Source organism: Salvia miltiorrhiza, chromosome 3 (genome assembly GCF_028751815.1).
Source record: "Salvia miltiorrhiza cultivar Shanhuang (shh) chromosome 3, IMPLAD_Smil_shh, whole genome shotgun sequence".
Classification (NCBI taxonomy): domain Eukaryota; kingdom Viridiplantae; phylum Streptophyta; class Magnoliopsida; order Lamiales; family Lamiaceae; genus Salvia; species Salvia miltiorrhiza.
In genome coordinates, this window is record NC_080389.1 from 45,765,565 (window position 1) to 45,787,543 (window position 21,979).

Genomic DNA, 21,979 nt, shown 5'->3' on the forward strand with positions numbered 1-21,979 from the left:
AGCTAGCACCCATATGGAGAAAGCATTCGTACATGACTGTCCAGCTAGGATAAACTCAATCGGGTCTTTTCAAATCGGAAGGAGCAACTAGGTTTGCCCAGGAAGGAATAGCATAAGTAGCACATAGTTCGTCCAAATTTTTAAATGTGATAACAAATTTTGTGCTTCTATCTCCCAGCATAAACACGGGAACACCACCCTCAAGTGGTCCAGAACGTTTTTTTTAGTAGTGTGAGTGCAAGAGGTTCGTAGTTTTTATAAAAAGACAAATTTTTATTTGATCAATAATTTATGTTTAATGTTTTTATTTGTTTAATGAAATGTGACTTGATTTTATTGATTATCTTACATATGAGAGCATCTTTCTTTTCATCCCACCTTGACAAAACTCAACAACCACCCCATCCCCTCCAATTTATATGCTTACACTAACAAAAAATATATGCAAAGTGCAAGAAAACGATGGGCACATTGATCATGTGCGTCCCTTTATTACTCTCCCTTGTCTCCTTACTCCTACTTCCCATCTCCATATTCATTCAATGGCCATGGAGATTCGCCCCACCCCATCACCCGGGCCCCATCTCCTATCCCATGATCGGATGCTTGATTTCTTTCTACAAGAACCGCCGCCGCCTCCTTGATTGGTACACCGACTTGCTATCTGCATCGCCGTCGCAGACCATCGTCGTCTCCCGATTGGGTGCGCGGCGGACCATCGTCACGGCCAACCCACGGAACGTAGAGTACATCCTAAAAACCAACTTCACCAACTTCCCCAAAGGAAAGGCGTTCACAGATATACTCGGAGACTTTCTCGGCCACGGGATATTCAACGTCGACGGCGATATGTGGTACAACCAGCGCAAGCTGGTCGTACATCACTTCACCGCCACGTCGTTGCGGGCGTACGTGGAGAAAGTGCTGATAAATGAGGTGGAGAAGAAACTGCTGCCGGCGGTGGAATCCGCCGCGGCCGAGGGCAGGCCGGTCGACTTGCAGGAGCTGTTGAGGCGGTTCGCGTTCGATCTGGTGTGTAGAGTTTCATTAGGGTACAACCCTTGCTGCTTGGAGTACGGCTGTTTGGACGCGCCGCACCCGATTCTGGAAGCTTTCGATACGGCGTCGGATATCTGCGCGAGGAGAGGCGCGGCGCCGCTGTCGGCGGCGTGGAAGATTAAGAGGTTTTTGGATTATGGGTCGGAGAGGAGGTTGCGAGAAGCCATTGGGAAAATCCATTTGTTCGTAGACGGAATAGTTGGTGAGAAGAAAAGGGAAATGATGAGTTGTTGCAAGAAAGGTGAAGAGAGATGGGAGGAGATGGATCTTGCTTCGAAGATGGTGTGGGATGGGATAGATGAGGAGGTTGTGAGGGATACGATGATAAGCCTGATCATGGCCGGCCGCGACACGACGTCGGCCGCCATGACCTGGCTTTTCTACCTGCTCTCGTGCCATCCCCACGTGGAGAGTGAAGTGGCACGGGAGCTGCTGACGGTGCTCCAACGTGGCGACAACACGGGGAGATTCGAGACGTTGAGGGAGCTGAGGTGGCTCAAGGCTTGCATTTGTGAGTCCATGAGGCTATTCCCACCGGTTGCATGGGACTCGAAGCATGCGGTGGCCAATGACGAGCTGCCAGATGGCACCCGGGTCCGGGCCGGCGACCGGGTGACCTACTTCCCCTACGGTATGGGGAGAATGAAGAGTCTGTGGGGTGAGGACCGGTTCGAGTTTAAACCGGAGCGGTGGGTTTCGGAGGAGGAAAGAGGTAGGATCAAAGCGTTGAAGAATTACGGACCCTACAAGTTTTCGGTCTTCCAAGCCGGTCCAAGAGCTTGCCCCGGCAAGGAAATGGCGTTCGTCCAAATGAAATATGTAGTGGCTTCAATCGTGGAGCGGTTCGTGATCAGACCGGTCGTTCCAGACCGGCCGATTTTCGTGCCCCTCCTTACTGCTCACATGGCCACAGGATTCAAGGTGTTAGTTCGTCCAAGACAATGAAATGACGTACGCCCGGCACCACACACGATCATAATGTCCAAGAAATTTTTGCTGAAATCAGAATTTCAGTTTGTGATATATATCAACACAATAAGTGGACTGTTTTTCTTGATCATTTAATTTTAGCTACCTCCATTAGCGGCTCAATAACGCATAATGAATACCTTAATTTAAAAGGGGTAAAGTGGTGGGTGCTATGATCCAGCCCTATATTACATGAGTCTGAGTCAAATTAGTGGTAGGATTATGTGTTGTCATAATAATACATGGACAATAGTGGTTTATATGTATGATATTGAAGTCCACGATATTTGTTAAGTCATAGCGTAAACATATTTTGTGTCCGTATAGAACACGCATGTTCAATTTTATATTAAATATACTTTAGAATCTTGTACTTATAAAACAAAATGGGTCATTAAATTTATAATTATAGGCATGTGCGCAGTACTGCTCTAGTAAAATACTATATAGGGCATTTAGATGCTACAGTGTTGCAGTTGACGTGTTTTTTTGTTAATTCCAACGTGCCTAAACGTGACCATACTTAATTTTGGCACGACAAATCACATGCTACGTTCGTACTATGAAATAGAGTATGTTTTGAACATCAACCGGAAAATATGCCTACTTATATAATCGGCATAAATGTCTCTTTCAAAAAAATAAAAATGGCATAAATGTCAGCCAAGATTTTTTTTTTTTTTTTATCAGACAAAGTCATGTTAGATGTTAGTAATTAGTTCCCCATCCACTCCAAGAACCACCTTATCTCTCCATTCACCAAAATCCACCTTATATCTCCAATCTCCAATTCGCTCCCAAGAGGGATCGAACCCGAGTCACTTCACTAAAGTGAAGACTCGGTGGCCACTGGCAAGTGGGCTCAGCCAAGATATCAAAATAAGGAATAAAAAAGGTAACCTATCAATTACGAGGTCGGCCGTTTCATCAACTTGGTTAGCCTCTGCGATCAGTATATATTATAAGATGAATCTATTTGTAATATATAAAAGTATGGAATCAAAAAAAGGAGAATAAATATTTTTAATACACTTTTGGAACTAGTGAAGAGGCACAGCTAGTATATATATGTACGGGTTCAGCATCTATGGATGTCAGCAATACATATTATACTAACTTACTTTAAAAAGATCAGAGGAAGGAACTTATATTTAATGACGAGAGAAAAATAATATGCAAGAAATAAAGAGGGTTATTCAAATTAATCTTTCTTGATTTGAGTGAGTGGCTGTTACAGCGACAAGCTGCCAAACTGCTCGTTCCACTTCTCGTAGGTTCCGAGTTCATTGAGTGAGACTGACGGCCTCACTTCTTGTAACGCCTTCTCAAAGTCCTAGAGAGAGAGAGTCATTTCAAACTAACTGAATGAGAATCCAAATCCACCATTCCAAAGATACTGAAACAATAGTTTAAAATGTGGAACGAACTCATGCAAAGTGTCATGTATATTTGTTTACTATGAAATAGAATTTCATCACTCCAAACTCAATGCAATCTAATACTACTATGTATTGAAGAATGAGGCTGTTGTTACCTGAAGGTTTACTGGCCTCATATCCTCTTTCTTCAGCTTAGTAATTTCGATACCCTGTTGAAGAGCCTCTCTAAGTGGACCCATGGAGGCATCTTTCACCAGGTTCTTCATATCAGATCCTGAGTAGCCTGAAAATAAGCAGACATTAGAAACAGGTTTTCTCAAATGGCGACAAAAAAGCAGTTGTTTAGTGTTTAATTCTACCTTCGGTTAATTTGCAGATAGTATCAGTATCTTCATTTGAAAGGTTGAACAGTCCATCTTTCTCAAGCAGGTTCTTTATGATCCAGGATCTTGCTTCTGTGTATCAGATTTGAGAAATAGACAAATAGTTAAGGCCAATGCAAAGCAATATTCCAAATAAGACAGATGGTTGCATTGTGGACCTGAAGTGGGGAGTGGAATATACAGTCTCTTTGTGAGTCGCCGTCTTGCAGCCTCATCGAGTTCTTGAGGTCTATTAGTTGCACCTGTATCAATGAAACATACATTTAAGAAAATAATAATAAGAGAGAGCGCGCAGAACTATTTTTTTTTAGATTTATCAGCCAAATTCAAGCAACACCCACAATGTCTATACAAGACTCCTACACTTATTGCAAAGATGTATTTCTCTTTCCTGCAATGACTCAGATGTGTCATGGGTCAGCAGTTAAGGTGCTAGTATTATGTAATATATTTAGGTGAAAACCTTGCAGATAAAGAGTTCAGCGATAACCTATTAATAGAATTTGCTCGCTGCCACTGTCAAAGCCTTCCATTTCAATGAGGAACTGCGTCTTCAATCGCCTACTGGATTCGTGTTCACCTTCTGATTTACGCTGCAACAAACATTAGATTGCTCTTTCTCATTCTGCAAGTAGTGATTTGAAACAGAGGAAAATAATGTAGGGTGCAGGGTCATTCTGACAGTATCATGACAAAGAGCATGCTCCCGCAAGGATGAACAAAGTAATTTTTCTACAAATGGTCTATGTACAGGTAGTGGTTCAGTGTATACAAGAAACCTGAACGCAGACAGATTTTAGGAAACTGAAACATACTCATGCTACACTATTCTCGTCTGTCATAGATAACACAGCATTGGACACTCTGTCACTCTTTATCAACTCAGCTCTAAAACAGTTTCCATTTTCAGGTTGACAAAAAGCAGAGAAAGAAAAGTAAGAAAAGGAGCAAAGTGGTTGAGAGTCTTCATAGGAAGTCCAAATTTTAGAAAGAGTTGCCTGTTTTACCTGAGATAGAAGAGAGTCTATTTCATCTACAAATATCACAGCAGGCTGGCGGCAGCTAGCTACACCAAAAAGTGCTCTTACAAGTTTTTCACCCTCGCCTATCTGCAACCATCAAGTTGAATGTGATTGTCAATCACATGAAACTTAGACATTGCCTCTTCTGTCCATATATTTTGATATAAGAATTAACCATGTAAATAGGCAATGAGCAATGGAATTAATCCAGATATCATGCTTGGTCTGCTTTACGATTGCTATGATTGTCAATAAAACAGCATAACCATAAAAATATTTCATGTATTACCATATAACTTTTGCCTAAATTTTTTATTCGGAACTGCATATGTTGTAGGAAGAACTATAATATCCGCAATTCTGACTGAAAAAATATATTGTATATAAACTCTCAACTACAATAGTACAATCTGTCTAACCAATCACAGAGGTTCACAGCAGAATAACATACCCATTTGCTTGTCAGTGAACTGGCCGATATATAGAAAAAGGTTGCTTTAGCCTCTCCAGCTATTGCTTTCCCTATCATAGTTTTACCAGTTCCCTATAGCAAGGTAAAAATTGATTGAAATAAGCAGCAATCATATTTTATCTGGCTAACGTACTTCACTGCATACCATTATACACTTACAGGAGGTCCGAAAAGAAGAAGACCACGACCAGGAGAACGACAACCTTTAAATATATCAGGACGCAGCAAAGGCCATATCACCATCTCAGTTACACATTTCTTTGCATGATCCAAACCGGCTTAGAGAATTTACACATGCATACATGGAAAAATCAGCACCTAGAGGAATATATGTTCTCAAGAACGAAAATCTTACTATAATGTGGCATTACCAATATCATCCCAGCGGACATTCGGATCCTTGTCCATGATCTCATTGCTGACATGCTCAATAAGCCGAGGTTCTAAATTTCTTAACTTTTCAGGAAGCTCGCCGTCAGGACCACAAAGCAACTCCATACTACATTAAGATACCCACTGTAAACCTTGCATGAGGAGTAACAAAAAATGCTAATTTTCCTTTTTACTTCACTTGGGAGAGGGGAAAGAAGGAGAAAATGTGTTCTCCAATAATTTTGTATACAGGAACATAGATTGGTTCAACCAAAAGCAACAAAAGTCCAAAGTCAAACAATATATACCATCTTTTTGTCGAGTCATCTATTGCATCTTCGCCCTTCCCAGCAATTTTTGAAGTCAGATTGCCAGTGTTATTCCCATTCGACCTGATGGGAGGAACAAAATTACCCCTGACACCACGTCTGGAATAACCATAAGATCTGCCTCCATAACCTCTGAGAGTTCCAGCGTCACTTTGGGGTGAGATGGATGCACTTGGGGATCCATTCAAGCCCCTGTTTTGCCTAGCCTCCATTTCCTGGGTATGACATACCAAAAAGTGCTCATTCAGTATGCATCACAGACATAGATCTGAACATTTAATCTGAATTTGGATTCTGTTAGGATGTCTTCTCTTTGATGGAAAAGGGTGGAAAACATATATTTTCACCCTTTTTCCACTCGTTTCACATGTTCAGTATGATGGACAATTTTCCACAGCAGGATGGAAAAAAAAATCCGGGCAGCCCCTATTCCCTATTTTCACTCCAATTCATGATAATATTATCATAAGGTAGTGGTGTGATAATATTTTTCCATATTTTTTCCCCTAGAGAACATGGAGAAAAAAAAAGTGTTGTGATAAAAGCTTCCCACCATTTCTTGTCCTTCATTTTTCTCATGATAAATTTACAACCATAGAAAACACACCTTAGATGATTAAGTAAAGCTTATGCTGCAGCCAAGTTTTCTATTGTTCCTGGTGTACTTTTAATTACTTGTGCACTATGTTAAAGGAAAGATCAAGATCAACTTCTACATCTAACTAAAGAAGAAAAAATATTTGGGACTACGTAATACCATGATCAGCTTCAGAGAATAAAAAAGAAAGGCCTTACACACCTTCTAAAACATTTAGAATGGACAATGAGTTAAGATGAGGTACTGCAATGTCAAAAGTAATACTAGCAGAATCAAGCAATAGCTCAGTAAATGAAGTGCATACCAGCTTTGCTCTTGCAGTAACAAATCCTTTGATAGGAGCATCAACATCAGCTTCTTCGCAGCATGATGGGGATTTTACATTTTCAACTCTAGGACTACTACTTTCCCGATGTAAGCGCTTGGTCTTAAAACTAACCCCATAAGCTCCTTCTTCCTCCTCTGCTTTAGTGATGGCAGACATAGAATGGTTCTGCCGATAGTTGTGACTTGAATAATTTTTTTCGATAACAGCACAATCCTCAGAGAACTTATCTTTCATGAAATTTGAATTACTTTCTTTGGAACCACTTCCATACAAGGAAGTTAGTTTTGCCTGTACAAGAGTCTTTGAGGTTTTCAGACCGCCCTGCTTATCAGATTCTTTTCTCTGAGAAAAATGAGGAAAAGGTTTCAGAAACAGCATGTAATTACTGAATATCATTCTCAACATTGTACAAAAAGTAAACACAAGTTGGATATCCATCAAGGAGTAAAAGAACTTCAACATTCAATGATCCGGCACAACTTACCAACTCATATGCAGTTCTTTCACATGACTCTGGAAAAAGTGACCAGAAATACCTCGACTGCTTGATCTTCTCTAAGTCAATATCACCTTTATGTCGGAATATACAGCCTATATCTTTGCCTGCTTGCGCAAATGCTTGGCTGATGTAGTAGGGAATGTGAATTAAAATCATTATCAAACATCATAAAGGTACCATGGATAACACATGAAATGAAAATTTAAAAACCAACATAATGGAATAGCTAAGACAGTGAACTCAATTTCAGGTACAAACAAAACACAATCCTAATAATTTCTTCAGTTAATTTACGTCATTCCACTCAATAGAAGAACTGAAACCATACCGATCAGAATCGGGAATGGAGGCTCTCCGAGCCGAGCCAAGCCTGGAGACGGCATCACGGCGGATAGGCCGGATGAACGACTCATCTACCGAACATTGCGAGTGAGAGTCGAGGAAGCCGATGAGCGCGAGGGACAGCGCTTGCGCCGAGCCAAAATCCCCCTTTTCCAGGGCCGCGTCCGCGCCAAATAGAAGCGATTGCAGCCGCTTGAGGTTCTGATCGACTTCCTTTCTCCAGCACAACCCCGATTCGCCGTCGACCTTCGGCTTCGAGACCAGCGAAGCAGCCATCGCCTCATTTCCCGCCATTTTCGCTCCGCTGATATTAAATTCAAATCCAATAGTGTAGTGTGTATTTATTTTTTTGTCAGCAGTGTAGTGTGTATTTATATGTGTTATATGGACAATGTTTTGGCAGAAGGTGATATTATATGTATCCAAATTTTAATCATATACTAGTATTTTGTACACGTGGACTCTTTAATTTTTATATGATATGAATTTTTAGATTATGTCATGTGCATAACATAATTTATTTTATTTTTAATTATTTCAAATAAATAGCAAATTAATAGTTTAAAATTAGTTATAAATTATTGAAACTTATGTTTTCAAAAGTTGTTTATAAGTTAATTTTGTCAAATATTTTTAAGTATATAAGTTTCTAACAACTTCCAAGCTTAACCAAACACCATCTAGTCATTTTCTTAATAATATTTTTGTTAATCTTATTTTCTTCAAGAATTTCTTTTATAAACTTAAATAAAACCTTTTTCACGTCAGGATAAATAAATAAAAATAATGACTCCTTTCTGTTGCCCAAGAATTCGTTGGACCTATTTCAAGACTAAATTGTAAATATTAATCCTCAAGATTAATCTTATCCAAAATTCCAACATCCGCTAAATCAATTAAATAATTTTAGGCCGTATAGTTCACGCATCTTCAAGGAATTCTTATTTTTCAATTCTCCCTCCCCTCAAGTCAAAACAAAAAAAATCCTTCCTAAAAAAAATCTTTACAGACATTTTTATTATTTCAACTAATTGTTACTCGATTGGTATTCCATTAAAAGAGTGAGATTAAAATTAATAATGAAGTCAAATAATCAATCATGCATGAACTAGTACAAAAATCCTCAACAATTCGTAGAAATATTGAGACATGAATGCAATAAGCAAAAGAGAACAAAAATAAAGGTTAAAGTGCTCCATAAAACACAACTTGATAGCAAGTAGCTAGAAGCCAAATACACTTCGGCAAATAAAACATGGAGTAGCATTTTTAATGAACTACACACAGTATCAAACTATCAATGGCTGAATTTTTCTGAAATATGAAAATAAATACACTCCGCGCGTGCTTGCCGGATTGTGCAAGCACAGACTAGCGTAGATGTCACGTGATGCCCAATTTATTTCAAACATAATATGATATGATGCCTCACGTAACATCCACACTATACAATTCTCACACAAATACTTGCCCTAAATGTGTAACTTAACACTCCATAAACACGAAATTGAGTTAGTTGCCAAAAAACAAAAGTTAATAATTTGAGAGCACAATCACATCCTTAAGGTTTCTATCTAGACTGCTACTACACATTTCCATCAAGTATAACTACAAGGTAGCACAACTACAACTAGCACAGTTAATGGGGACTTGAGCAATAATAATTTTACATTCCAATAATTTATCAAACCAGGAAAGCAGGTGAAACTAAAGCCGCAAACCAAGTCAGCTTTCTTCCTTTAGTTTGTGTCGAGGCAAATTGCATTGCTTCGACACATGAAAATCCATATGTGGCGTTCAACGAACAATAAAGCCAGAGCAATTATGTAATTGCATCATACTCCCTAGCGAGTTGTGTCGTTACTGCTAAACTATGTGTTGCCAGAGGCATCTCCTGGCAACTTTCGGTTGAGGTAGCGAATGACAGCATCTTCAACCCTGTCAACGGGGAGCAATTCAACAGGTTTAAAATCCCTTGAATCACTAGCAAATATAGGCAAAATATTGCTTAAATTGAAGTAAAAAGCTCGGATTCGGGAAACAAGTCACAGAAAGCCATGACTCAGATGCCCGTTGAACTTTAATACCTAAGGTTATAACAATTCCACCATCTAACACGTCAACAAATGTAAACTGTCAAGAGGTACTTTCTCAAACAATTTGGTACTCGTGTTAACTGGTTCTAACATCATATATTAGCTAAAGACTCACAAAATTTTGACTACACATGTTCCACATCCATTCATGAAGTTTTAGGTTGATAATATCATTAAAAACACCATGATATTCAAGTGATGAAAACATAAACCATACCATGGTTGGTTGTAGAAATCTGAATGGCGCTCTTTTTCTGCATTGCGACTACCTTCTCCAGAAACAAGCTTCAGATCCTTGTTTTGAGAATCTACAAGGGAATTAATAAACTCTACAGGTGACTGACTAAATCCAAGAAAGAATGCCCTTCTCCTCCGGTGCTCATGGATCTTTCTAATTGCAGCACAAATTGCTTCGTCACAAGCATCTATCTCTTTTGTCTTTTCAGTGTTGGCCAACAAAGCATTCAATTCTCTCTGTATCGGGAAGGGTACATCAACCAATACATCATAACATGCAGTTCCAACAGGACTATTGCCTGAAAGTTTTATCCTATGTTCCAGATGTATGGGCTGTGGAGGAAACAGATGGGGTGTAATTTTTTGGGTGACTGCCGTGAACTTGACTTTGCCTTCCCCAAATACTCTTTGTAGTGGTGGATCACAGTTGAAAGAAGACGGGTCATCTGGGCACTGCAATTTTCGAGCCTTAACATAATGCCATATTGCAGCCATAATTCTAGCACGAGTATCGACCTCGATACCTAAAAGCTCTGTCAGAGCTGCTGAAAGTTTAAACTTCTCTGGCATATAATTCATTTCTAGTCTTATGCTTGCAGTAAATTCTTGGTCCCCTTTCCTCTTGACCTCAAAACCTTCATGAGGAGCAGGTGACCGAGCACTGTCCCATATAATTAAATGGTTATCAGGGTATATTTTCTGGTCCAGGGTTATAGTAACTCTCTTGAAGAATCCGGAGAACTTTGGATACGAGGGGTTTGATTTCTGCATCATGGCTGCCTGGTCAGCATCCATTCCCTCCTCCAAAATCCTCCCTATAATTTTAAGAGTCCACGTAGGCGGCTCAGCATTTGGTTTCTTGGGAATGGTGCGAATCTGATTAGCAAAAGTGTTGAAGACATAGATACGGAGGGTTTTCTGAAGGTAAGTTGGTGTCTTTAGGGCATCTTGGATATCAATTTTCTTCCGTGTCAAGGCAGCATCTACTCGAGACTCAAACTCAAGGAGCTGAGTGTAAAGAGCCGACTCTGGCAAAATAGCTGCGACTCTTTCATGTAACTGTTTCTCCGGGAGCTTCTGCTTTTTCCTACGAGCAGCAGCTGAGGCATCCATTGGCCGCATTGGAGAGGCCACATTGGAAGTTATAAAGCTCGGTGGACGAGCAGGTGGTTTTTGTGGGAAGCGTTTGGCTCCCACGCTTCCAGCTCCTGAAAGAGAAGGAGATTGTGAACCCAAATTCCCCATTCCTCCAGGATGACCCTGATTGAATGAAAGCCCCTGAGCAGCTTGCAACTGTGCTTGCAGTTGTGCATGAGCTGCCATCATTTGAGCATGGGCATGAGCCTGCACCTGAGCCTGAGCTTGCGCCTGTGCTTTCGACTGAGCCTGGGCAAGCGCTTGCGCCTGAGCTTCTGAAAACTGAAACTGGCCCTGAAATCCAGACCCCAGTTGCTGCTGCAGTGAAGGATTCACAGGCATAGAATTCCCAAAAGGGGATGAAGCCCCAATGTTCTTTTGAGGATTGTTGTTATTCGCGGCCATGGCTGTATCTACGAGCAAACGCAAAACCCAAGTGAATCTGTAGTTTTACCTAAGCATTTCCAGAAGCCTTCCTGAATTTCAGTGATAAGTAATTCAGAAATCAAGTAGTCCAGCTATCACAATGAAACAGACTTGCAAGAAACAACTGCACAAAGAGCTTACCCACACACCCATCAGATAAATTAAGCTGCACTGAGTGCAACAACGCAGTAATCCACAAATTAAGAGGGTTAACATCAAATTAACCAGAAAAATCGAGGCAATGTGTTTCAGAAACCCTAAATTCCCCCAAACTCGTGGAAATTACACATCACTCCAACAAAAAACGACTAAAAGGAAGAACAGCATCTGGATCGTATAAAAAAATTACTTCTTGAAATAGAAGGAGCTTCACTAGCAAGCTAAAAATAATTCATCTTTGAGAATTGCAGACGACACTTTTCAAATTCAACAGCTGTTCGGCATTTATATAATCAACACAAAATACATCGATTAAAGCTCGGAGAAGAGATCTTACAGGAAGAATTACGGCTCAGAATTTAGCTGGGTTGGTGAATTAGGCTTCTACGCGCGCCGTCTTTGATAGTAGCTCGGCGAGTCAGCGACTTCGAGTTCGTCAGTTTTCTGGTTGTCTTCTCATTCGATGAGCTTTAAACGTGATGGGCCGGGCCGATTACAAATTGGAAACTATATGGGCTCGGGCTTTTGAGGGCTGAAGTTTAATTGAGCATGACCCGTACAAATTTTACTACCAACTTTTTGTGTGTATTTGTTCAAAAGATAAAATTTCTATTTATAACCCCAATTTTTTTTTAGGGTCTATTTGTAAGACATACTCGAGTAAGTACAATTGCGACACTAGACGACACAACTAATACCACAAAAGGCAAAAAATGAATAGGTGGTCTTGGTTCCTATTGACACCTGTACTCAAATTCTGATTCGCATCTTGACTTAAATTTTATAAATGATACTATTCGGTTATACAAATGACATTATCTGTAATTGACATTATTCTGTTATATAAATATTTTTTTTTATAAATTAACAATATTAAATAAAGAAATTTAAAAATCGCGCCACATGAGACTCGAACTCAAGACTTTTGACCTTAGGTACTGTGTATAATTGACACTATTCAGAAATATAAATGACACTTCCTGTAATTGACAATATAAGATTGTAAATGACACTATAATATTTTAAAGGGAAAAGGTGCAGATTGGCCCCCGAAGTAGTAGCCCCTATAGCGTATAACCCCTCTTACTCACTGTGTGTGCAACTAAACCCCTGAACTCCGAGAAAAGGGTGCAAATTCCCCCCTCTGACCTAACGCCGTTAAGTGTCCGTTAACGTTTGGGTTTAATTGCACCATCTACTTCAGGGGTGGATCTGCACCTTAATTTTTTTTATTTTTTATTTTTTATTTTTTTTTTATAATTTCAGCAACACACCTCCGGCATCAACTTAACCGCCCCCGTACTCATCGATTCTGACTTGCACCTTGTCAGCTCGCACGCTCTCAATCTCTTGGTTGTCGACTGCCCACCGCTTACATGCAGCAACGCCACCAGCTTCTTCACCGCCCCGCACAACAACATCTCCTCCAACACCTTAACCTTTTAGGCTTATCTTATGATATTAAATGTGTATATATTTATCTATATAATATATATTTAAATTTTATTTATTTAGTTTTTAATAATTATTAAAACTCTAGATAATAATTATGATTTTATTTTTGGTTAATTTAATATTTGTAAATTTATTTTAAAAGAGAAAAAATAATGGATCCGGGTCAGGACTCGAGACCCTGTGAAGCTAATGGATCTGGACATGAATCTCATTTTTTTGGACCTAATGGATTTGGACCAGATCCTGACCTGAGTAAAAAAAATACGGATATGGATTTGGACCAAGCAGGATTCTTTCCAGGTCCAAATTTGGAGTTGGTGATGCTGCTGCATCTTGGCGGTAAGTAGTCGACGATCAAGAGATTGAGCGCGTGCGAGCTGACAAAGTGTAAGTTGGAGCCGATGAGTACGGGGGGCGATTAAGTTGATGCCGGAGGTGGGTTGCTGAAATTATTATAAAAAAAAAAGGTGCAGATCCACCCCTGAAGTAGAGGGTGCAATTAAACCAAAACGTTAACGGACACTTAACGGCGTTAGGTTAGAGGGGGGAATTTGCACCCTTTTCTCGGAGTTCAGGGGTTTAGTTGCACACACAGTGAGTAAGAGGGATTATACGCTATAGGGGCTACTACTTCGGGGGTCAATCTGCACCTTTTCCCTATTTTAAATAACACTATAAGATTGAAAATAATACTATATACTCCCTCCGTCCGCCAAAAGTATTCCATAATTACTATATTTGGCGTCCGCAAAAAGTATTCCAATTTCCTTTTTAAGCCATGGTTCCACCATCCACCTTTATATTTTATCCTTACAAACACTCTTTATTTACAAAAAACCCACCCCAAATTCAATCTCAACCACACATCTCATAAAGTGATGGGGCCATTTCTCCACTACATCAACATCATCACACATTTTATTAAACTCCGTGCCCGACCAAAGTGGAATACTTTTGGCGGACGGAGGGAGTATAACATTTTAAAAATATTACAGTGTCATTTATATAATTGAATAATGTCAATTATAAGCAGTGTCATTTGTATAATTGAATAGTGTCATTAACACGATTTGGGTTAGAATGCTAGTCTAGATTAATATGCAAATCAGAATCAGAATCTGAATCTGAATACGGATCAATCCGGATGTACAATACACCTGTGTGTACAAGAGACTTTGTGAAAAATAAAATACAAGTGAGACTAATTCAGCAAACCTGCATTCAACAAACATATTAATTGAATAGATAACATAGATTTGAACGATGTTGTAAATGATATTGCAAGTAAAAATTGTTAGACAAAGTCAATTTTTTTATATAAGTAAGACATTTTTATTTTTCAATGTATTGCGTACGATAATATATTGAGAGCCCATTTTTACAATTTTGTCGGGGCCTCATTTTTGTTAGGACTCGTTGTGCTCCTAAGCATGGAGATTATCAAGAAAGGGTTGAGATGGCGCGTGGGGGACAAAGTGAAGAGTACAATGAGGAGTTGATTTCGAATGATGAGATAAATAGAGGCGTGCAGAAATCGAACTGCACCACAAAAACTGACTGAAAGACACTATTTCGGTGTGGTGCGGTTCTGCATACAGTAGTGCGGTTTGCAGTTCAGTTTTTGGGATAAGGAACCGAAAAAAATATGTTCGATTTGTGTTCCCCCAATTTTTTCGATTAGACACCGAATCGAACCGACATATATATGTGTGTGTGTGTGTGTGTATATATATATATATATTATTTTTAATTCTATTATTCAAAAATAAAACCCTAATACATTTTACATTTACACTTCCTGTATTGTGTGACACAACTGCCTCCCTCCTCTTCAAACCCAACTTTACGCCACTCCAAGCCTCACTCTCTTCGTTTGTTCATCATCGACGCAGTGCCCTTTCGGTCGGCCGTCGTCATGCCATCCAAGTCGGCCTTTCCCCTTAGCCCAAGCCACAGTCGGCCTCCTTATTTGCCCTCGGCCAACCTGCAATAGGTCGTCCATTTTTTGGCTTTTCCCGTGCGACAACAGATAGCATTCGGCCTTCTCCTTCTAGCGTCTCCCATTGACAGCAACAACCAGTCGGCATTCCCTTCCGGCGTTCTCCGTTGACAACAACAATTCGAAAAAAAAAATGAAAATATCGTGCGGTTCAGTTCAACAGACCGAAATCGACGCTCGACGGTCTCTTTGGTTTAATTGTGGACCCTAGCTGGTGCAATTCAGTTTTTCCATTTGGGGTCGATTCAATTTTTAATTTTAAAAAATCGATGTGATTTTGCAGCAAACCGCACCAATGCACGCCCCTAAAGAAAAATATTGGATATATGTTCTCTTAGCTTGAGCGCAACAACATCCTACATTTCGTAGCCCCCACTAAACTCACACTCTTTAACATATACATATCGGTGCTGCGCCTACCGCCTACCATCATCTTCTTCATCTCTCCTCTCTGCGCAAACAATCAAACATAATATTATATATGAAACCACAATCCTCTACATAAAATAAACAAAGAAAAAGATATTCACATTCGTCTACATCTCTCAAAATACTCTACAACTTTCTTTCTCTTCCTGTGATTTAAAACTCTACCCATGAGTGAAGCTTTTATGGCAACATATTGCAATTCAATTAGACAAAGAAACCCCATTCACATATTTACATATAATACCTTCTTCTTCATATCATCTTCTTCCCAACCTTCAAATCTTCATATATCATCTTCTATTTCCCTTTCCTTTGTTGGTCTTAATCAACACTGATACAAAGTTAAAATTAAACAATAACCCATAATTATATGTTTTCACTGCTCACATATGTTTGGTAAAAGGAAATCAGAGAAAGCTTTGGTTAGCAAAGTGATTGCTATGTTGTCCTATTCTAAGTCTCGAGTACAAAAAAATAGTTACGTGAATCAAATAGGGAGCTATGAAGTATAGGGCAAAATAATATATTTATAATTATTTTTAATTTTTATTTTAAATAGGGGCTATGAAGAGTAAAACGAGGACTATGAATAGAATCAGCCGTTGGAGAAAGGGAGCGAGAGCCCGAACCCAATTTCTAAGATTGCTGATATTTTAAAGGCTACTTACTAGTGGATCCCATGCTCATTTGGGCCACTGGCAAAATAATCCTATTTCAACATGAATAGCCCAACCACAAAATAGTTTCTTAAAATATTTTTTTCGTATTTTTAAAATTCTATTAATTCCTTATCCAAAATTAGGAGCCCCAAATTTCAGCCATGGCGACCTCAGCCTTAGCCAATCTCTTCTCTCTCTTCAACCCCTCAAAGCCACCACCGTCGGCGCCGCCCTCTCGGCCTCCCAAACTCCCGCCGCTTCATCTCTCCACCGCAGCGCCACCGTCCTCATCAAACACGCATCCAGGGTTGGAACCGCTGGTTCTGTCCAATGAAGCGCAGTTGCGGCCTTCATACTCGGCCGACATCGCGGCAGTGGTCTGCCCGTCGCTCGCCTACGCGAACACGATGTTCTTCCGATCCGCTTACAATGTTCAGGTAATCGTGGACGACAACGAACCGGAGGAGAAGCTGCTCGGCCGCTTCAGGAGGGAAGTGATGCGCGCCGGAGTCATCCAGGAATGCAAGCGCCGCCGGTTTTTTGAGAACAAGCAGGACGAGAAGAAGCGGAAGACGCGGGAGGCTGCGAAGCGCAACCGTCGCAGGTCTCTCTCTCTCGCTATGATTACTATTGGCGCTCTGCATTTTGCTCTGTTTCTTACTATCTTATGTTGCTCGAATTCGTGAGTGGTGGATGAGGATCGATTTAGTATTTTTGAATTTGAAGGAAAATCAATGATAATTGACTTCATTAGTGAATTTTATTAGCTAACTCGATAACTTGTGAAATACGTAGATGCACTTGTAGTTGATGCTCGAGTAACATTAAACAAAATTGAGATCAGATATGCATGTAAGAATTAAGTGGTATATGCTGTTTTTCTTCACCATGTTTGTATGTATAACGTATGTAGTTGAGAAATTGGGTGCTAGGAAGTCATGCGTTTGAGAGAGAGAGATTTGATTGATTATCCAAATAAGGTGTTGATATGGGAGATTAGGTGCATGCTTCTTTGGACACTGAGAATTTCGTGGTTTTAAGAGAAATTTTTTACTGATCATCCAAATAATGTATTGATATTATTCCATTATGTGGGGAAATTAAGTGTGTCTTACCTTGGAGATTGGGTTCTCTGTGGTTTTGCTTACAAGTTTGTGGCTTCAAGCAAGAAATTTCTTGAGATAGGGTATGAATCTTTGTTCGAGTACCCAACCTTTTGCTGGTTGAATTGTGTCTGATGTAGTCCAATTTACATATCACCCTGGGGCTTTGCTAATTTGTGCACAGTAAGCCACAATGGGTTTAGAAATTATAAGTATTAGCTGTATTTGCTGTTCACTTGTACCGAGAGGTTGGTAATTGTCAACAGCCTCCTGTCAACTCAAAGCTTGGAATCATATTAGCTGAGTCTTTTGAGATGCCAAATTAGGAGTTTGAAGTCTTAAACTTCAATATGTTCAAATTGGCATGCCTTTAGATGCATGTTCTCAGTTTTCATTTTCATCAGTTTGATAACATTGATGTAGTTTTATGTTCAGTACTCGATTATGTGCCCACAAGTGAGCCTGCTAGGTTTTTCATGCATGATGACAGCAATGCTCAAGTTTCCAGTGTATTTGAAGATCATTCGGTATAGATTTTCATAAAGTCTTTCGACCACATTCCTTGGTCAAGTTCTTTCACTGATAATCTAAATAGATGACCTCATGCAAGAAAGACATCATAGTATTGTCAATGGCCCTCCTGTTGCTCAAAGCTTAGAACTTCATAATTCTTACAAGTAGAGTCTTTAGAGATTGCATGTTTGGAGTTTTGAGGGTTTAAACTTTGATAAGCTTTTTCTCAAATTGGCATGTCTATAGAATATAGATGCATATTTGTTGGAATTCCTTGAAGATTTTCATAAGTTGAGTAGATTAATGTGGTTTTTTATTCATCAGCGCATTCTGTGGTACAGTGAGCTTGTCTTCGGTAATCTTACATCTGTTACATGATAACTGTTTTACAAACCTTCCATGATGATTGATGACTGTACTGTTCAAATTTATGTGGATGTGAAGATAAATTCATTACAGAGATGATGATTTTTCAGAAATTTTTAATCAGTGTTCCTATTCTTTTTATGAATAATCTACAGACGACCTCAAGCAAGATTCACAACACAAGATAAGCCAGAGATTTCGAAGAGCAAGAAGGAAGAAGATGATGATAACTGGGATATTCCTGAAGGAATCCTTCCCAAGTGACCACATCTTGTACTTCTCCACTATCTTCTGGTTAAATGCTGCTCTGTTAGTCTTTTTCGCCTCTTTCAAATTGCTGCTGTGAAATGTGATTTTTCGAGGTCTCGTGAGGTTTCTTTCTAATGTAGTCGCAGTTTCTTGAGCGAATTTTGGCAATGGGAGATTTTATATGAATTCACTGGTTCGGATGAGGTGGGTTCTGTATTCATCCGAATAATTTTTACCATTGATCAGATGGATGAAACTGGATTTCTGTAAAATGATTTACCAGATTGAATGATTGACAAATGTATGCAGTAAACTAGTTGTTAATAATAATATTATGATCACTTGCTTTAATTATATGCAGCTGGTGTCTGAACTCTACCGTTGGATTGCGTTTGGATTTAAAATTGAAAAATGAAAGGAAATGTTTGTATTGAAAACTTTTTTTTTCTGAGACCGTAATGAAAACTTATTGTGAGTTTGGAAATTATAATCTTGTCTATATGGAGTATTTGTGAATTAATTTAATGGGATTTCTTAGTTAATTTCACATATATAGATTACAGCCCAATGGTTGAATAGTGCGTTAAATGTGGTGAGAAATTGCGTGGGTAAAGATTGAGATTTTAGTGCAGTAAATATGCTTAACCCCACACAGTTCTTTGTAATTATTGATTGCTTAAAGAAGATATAATTAAATTTGAATTGTAAGTTAATAATTTTAATATTTATAATTATTAAGAATTAATTAATACTCCCTCCGTCCATGAAAGAACTTCCTAGGAGGGAGTGACACGGGTTTTAAGAAAAATTATTGTTGAGTGTATTGAGAGTGGATAAAAGGTACTTGAATGTATTGGGAGTGGTGAAAATGTGTTATAATTAATATTGGGAGTTGTGAAAAGTGAAAAGTAAGAGGATTATAAGTGGTGTGGTATAGTCCAAAAATAGATAGGACGTTCTTTTGTGAACATCCCAAAAAGAAAAGATAGGAAGTTTTTTCGTGGACAGATGGAGTATTTGCGGAATGGGCTTGAAACTATTAGTGAAGTAAATGGGCCGCATTCCACAGGCAAGTTTGTGTTGTGTAGTAGTGTTCTTTACCAAGAATTAGTGAAACCATATGAAATAAATACTTCTAAAATTTGGGTGCAAGGAAATTATGTGGGGACGAACAAATTGTGTTGAGATTTTGGGAGAGAGAGAGAGAGAGAGCGGTGGGGGGCCATGGGGCGGCCACCGGCCTTTGGCAGTAATTTGTCCAATGCAACAGTATTCGGCGACTCGACAGCGTCTTAATTTTCCAAGATCAATTAAATTTATAGCGCATTTTACTTTTTTAAATATTTATCTTTAACATACATGTTCTTTTTGGTTCATTTATTCCAGGATAAATATTACTTTATGTCTCATTGTTTGGTCGAATTATTAATTATATTTCAACTTTTCGATAATATCTAATTGGTATTCAATCTACCAACAATTTTTTTTTAATTCTGTCCCGTTAAAATTTTCTAGCGCCCGAAAGATGACGTGGAACGCCGGAAATTTATTAGATGGATTTATTGATCCACTTGAAATTTCCAGCATTATTAAACTTTAAAATAATAAAAAACAAATATTTATGTGTCACAATAGTCTTGCCCTACATACTCCTTGTCATCACCCACAAAAAAACTACCATGCCACATTCTGAAAAGAACATAAATGGACGCCATTTATGTATGAAAATGAAAAAAAAAAATCAACTTGAGGACAAATACACTGCAGTTCACAAAACGATAGATACAAAACACAGCAGTAAAAATCGAAGAACAACAAATACAATAAAACGCAGCAACAGATACGTTTTTAAGAAATCACAAATTGACATGACAACAACATATATACAAAAAAATGAATGAACTATTTTCAGGAATCACACATTGAAAATCACAAAACACCACTCCATTTCACAAACACACCACTCCAAATGATTATGAAAAAAGAACAGAATATATATATAGCAAGTTACAAATTAAATTTGAACTCTCAATCTAGAAATTCCATTAAACCTGTGTGCACATGACGGCTTCATATTTGGAGAGAGAGAGAGAGACCGGTGGCAATGTATGGCGCAACGACGAGCTTCGAGAGACGATTCAGAGAAGATTCAAATCTTCGGCCGTAGAATTATTGATGGCCAGAGACAATTCAAATCTTCGTGAATGCTACAGCTGCAATATCTGGAAGGGAGTTCTTCAATTTCGGATTGATTGGATCGACTAGAATGATTTGGGATTTTTCTTCAATTTGTTCTTTCTTCTTCAATTGCAAGCACCGAAGAGGGAGAGTTCTTTTCTATACTTTGGGTATTAGGGCTAATGTGCCACATAGATATTTGTTTTTGTTTTTTTTTAAGTTTAATAATGTTGGAAATTCCAAGTGGATTAATAAAATCCACCTAATAAATTTCCGGCGTTCCACGTCATCTTCCGGGCGCCGAAAAATTTTAACGGGATACAATTAAAAAGTATTGGTAGGTTGGATACCAATAAGATATTATCGAAAAGTTGGGACATAATCGATAATTCGGCCAAACGATGGGACATAAAGTGACATTTACCCTTCATTCTACTTGACTTTTAACATTTTTACTATGATTTAAAAATATTATTAAATTCAATTGAGCGCTCAATTTACCATAAACATTTTAAATCACATCTATGATCTATAGGGCTGGGAATCGGGTCGGGTTCGGGTACCCTACCCGAAAAAATCGGGTACCCGAACCCAAAAATCCCCTAAACCCTATACCAGACCCCGACCCCGAAAACGAAATCGGGTACCCGAGTCGGGTATTCGAGTACCCTAAATTACCCGGTCAAAATTATCTCTTCCAAGTCAACTGTGTAAATCGGGTATTTTGGGTATTAGGGTACCCGAATTACCCGATTTTGATATTAGGGTACCCTAATACCCGAAATACCCTATTTTTTTAAAAAAAAAATTGAAAATGTACCCGAAATCTGCATTAAAAAAACAAAAAAAGAAGAAGAATAAGAAGAAGCTCACCTATCGACGCTATCGTCGGAGCTCGGAGGCTGCACCTGCACGGTTGCTGCGGCGGCGAACGGCGGGGCGATTGAGTGCTGACTGGGGCCACGGGCGAGGGACGCGGACTGGGGAGGCTGGGATGACTGGCGCTTAAATGTGAACGACGGCGACGCGCCGACGCCGGGCTGGCGAGGGGCGACGGCGAGTGGGACGGCCGGGCGCTGGACTCTGGAGTGAGAGCCGAGAGGTTAGGGCCGGCTGGGAGTTTGGGAATTGGGATGAATTGGGAAACATAACAGAACACAGGGGGCGGGATGGAGGGTTTAGTTTAGATTTAGATTTCATATTTAATTTAATTAAATAGTT

General features: G+C 39.2%; 4 protein-coding genes across 6 annotated transcripts; 2 read left to right on the plus strand and 2 right to left on the minus strand.

Annotated features, from left to right (window-relative positions):
• The first annotated feature begins 317 nt into the window (after window positions 1–317).
• LOC131016086 (cytochrome P450 94B3) lies at window positions 318–2,341 on the plus strand. Its single transcript, XM_057944661.1, has one exon. The coding sequence runs from the start codon at window positions 463–465 to the stop codon at window positions 2,002–2,004; it is 1,542 nt and encodes a 513-aa protein (XP_057800644.1). The 5' UTR covers window positions 318–462; the 3' UTR covers window positions 2,005–2,341.
• A 644-nt stretch (window positions 2,342–2,985) lies between these two features.
• On the minus strand, window positions 2,986–8,148 carry LOC131016079 (ATPase family AAA domain-containing protein FIGL1). The gene is made up of 13 exons (XM_057944652.1): window positions 7,739–8,148; window positions 7,396–7,534; window positions 6,888–7,253; window positions 5,965–6,200; window positions 5,656–5,783; window positions 5,444–5,562; window positions 5,264–5,356; window positions 4,798–4,899; window positions 4,281–4,383; window positions 3,949–4,032; window positions 3,767–3,862; window positions 3,563–3,690; window positions 2,986–3,361 (listed from the first exon to the last, which is right to left on the minus strand). The coding sequence occupies exons 1-13, from the start codon at window positions 8,044–8,046 to the stop codon at window positions 3,260–3,262; spliced, it is 2,004 nt and encodes a 667-aa protein (XP_057800635.1). The 5' UTR covers window positions 8,047–8,148; the 3' UTR covers window positions 2,986–3,259.
• Window positions 8,149–9,250: 1,102 nt separating this feature from the next.
• Window positions 9,251–12,302, minus strand: LOC131016083 (SWI/SNF complex component SNF12 homolog). 3 transcript variants are annotated; one of them, XM_057944656.1, is made up of 3 exons: window positions 12,145–12,302; window positions 10,066–11,698; window positions 9,251–9,690 (listed from the first exon to the last, which is right to left on the minus strand). In XM_057944656.1, exons 2-3 carry the CDS (start codon window positions 11,625–11,627, stop codon window positions 9,624–9,626), a joined length of 1,629 nt encoding a protein of 542 aa, XP_057800639.1. In that variant the 5' UTR covers window positions 11,628–11,698; window positions 12,145–12,302; the 3' UTR covers window positions 9,251–9,623. The 3 variants fall into 3 exon arrangements, with proteins under 3 accessions (XP_057800639.1, XP_057800641.1, XP_057800640.1); XM_057944658.1 differs by having other exon boundaries at window positions 10,066–11,635; window positions 12,145–12,282; XM_057944657.1 differs by having other exon boundaries at window positions 10,066–11,694; window positions 12,145–12,277.
• Window positions 12,303–16,275: 3,973 nt separating this feature from the next.
• Window positions 16,276–18,936, plus strand: LOC131016126 (30S ribosomal protein S21, chloroplastic). The gene is made up of 2 exons (XM_057944744.1): window positions 16,276–16,953; window positions 18,487–18,936. Exons 1-2 carry the CDS (start codon window positions 16,511–16,513, stop codon window positions 18,593–18,595), a joined length of 552 nt encoding a protein of 183 aa, XP_057800727.1. The 5' UTR covers window positions 16,276–16,510; the 3' UTR covers window positions 18,596–18,936.
• The last annotated feature ends 3,043 nt before the right edge of the window (window positions 18,937–21,979 follow it).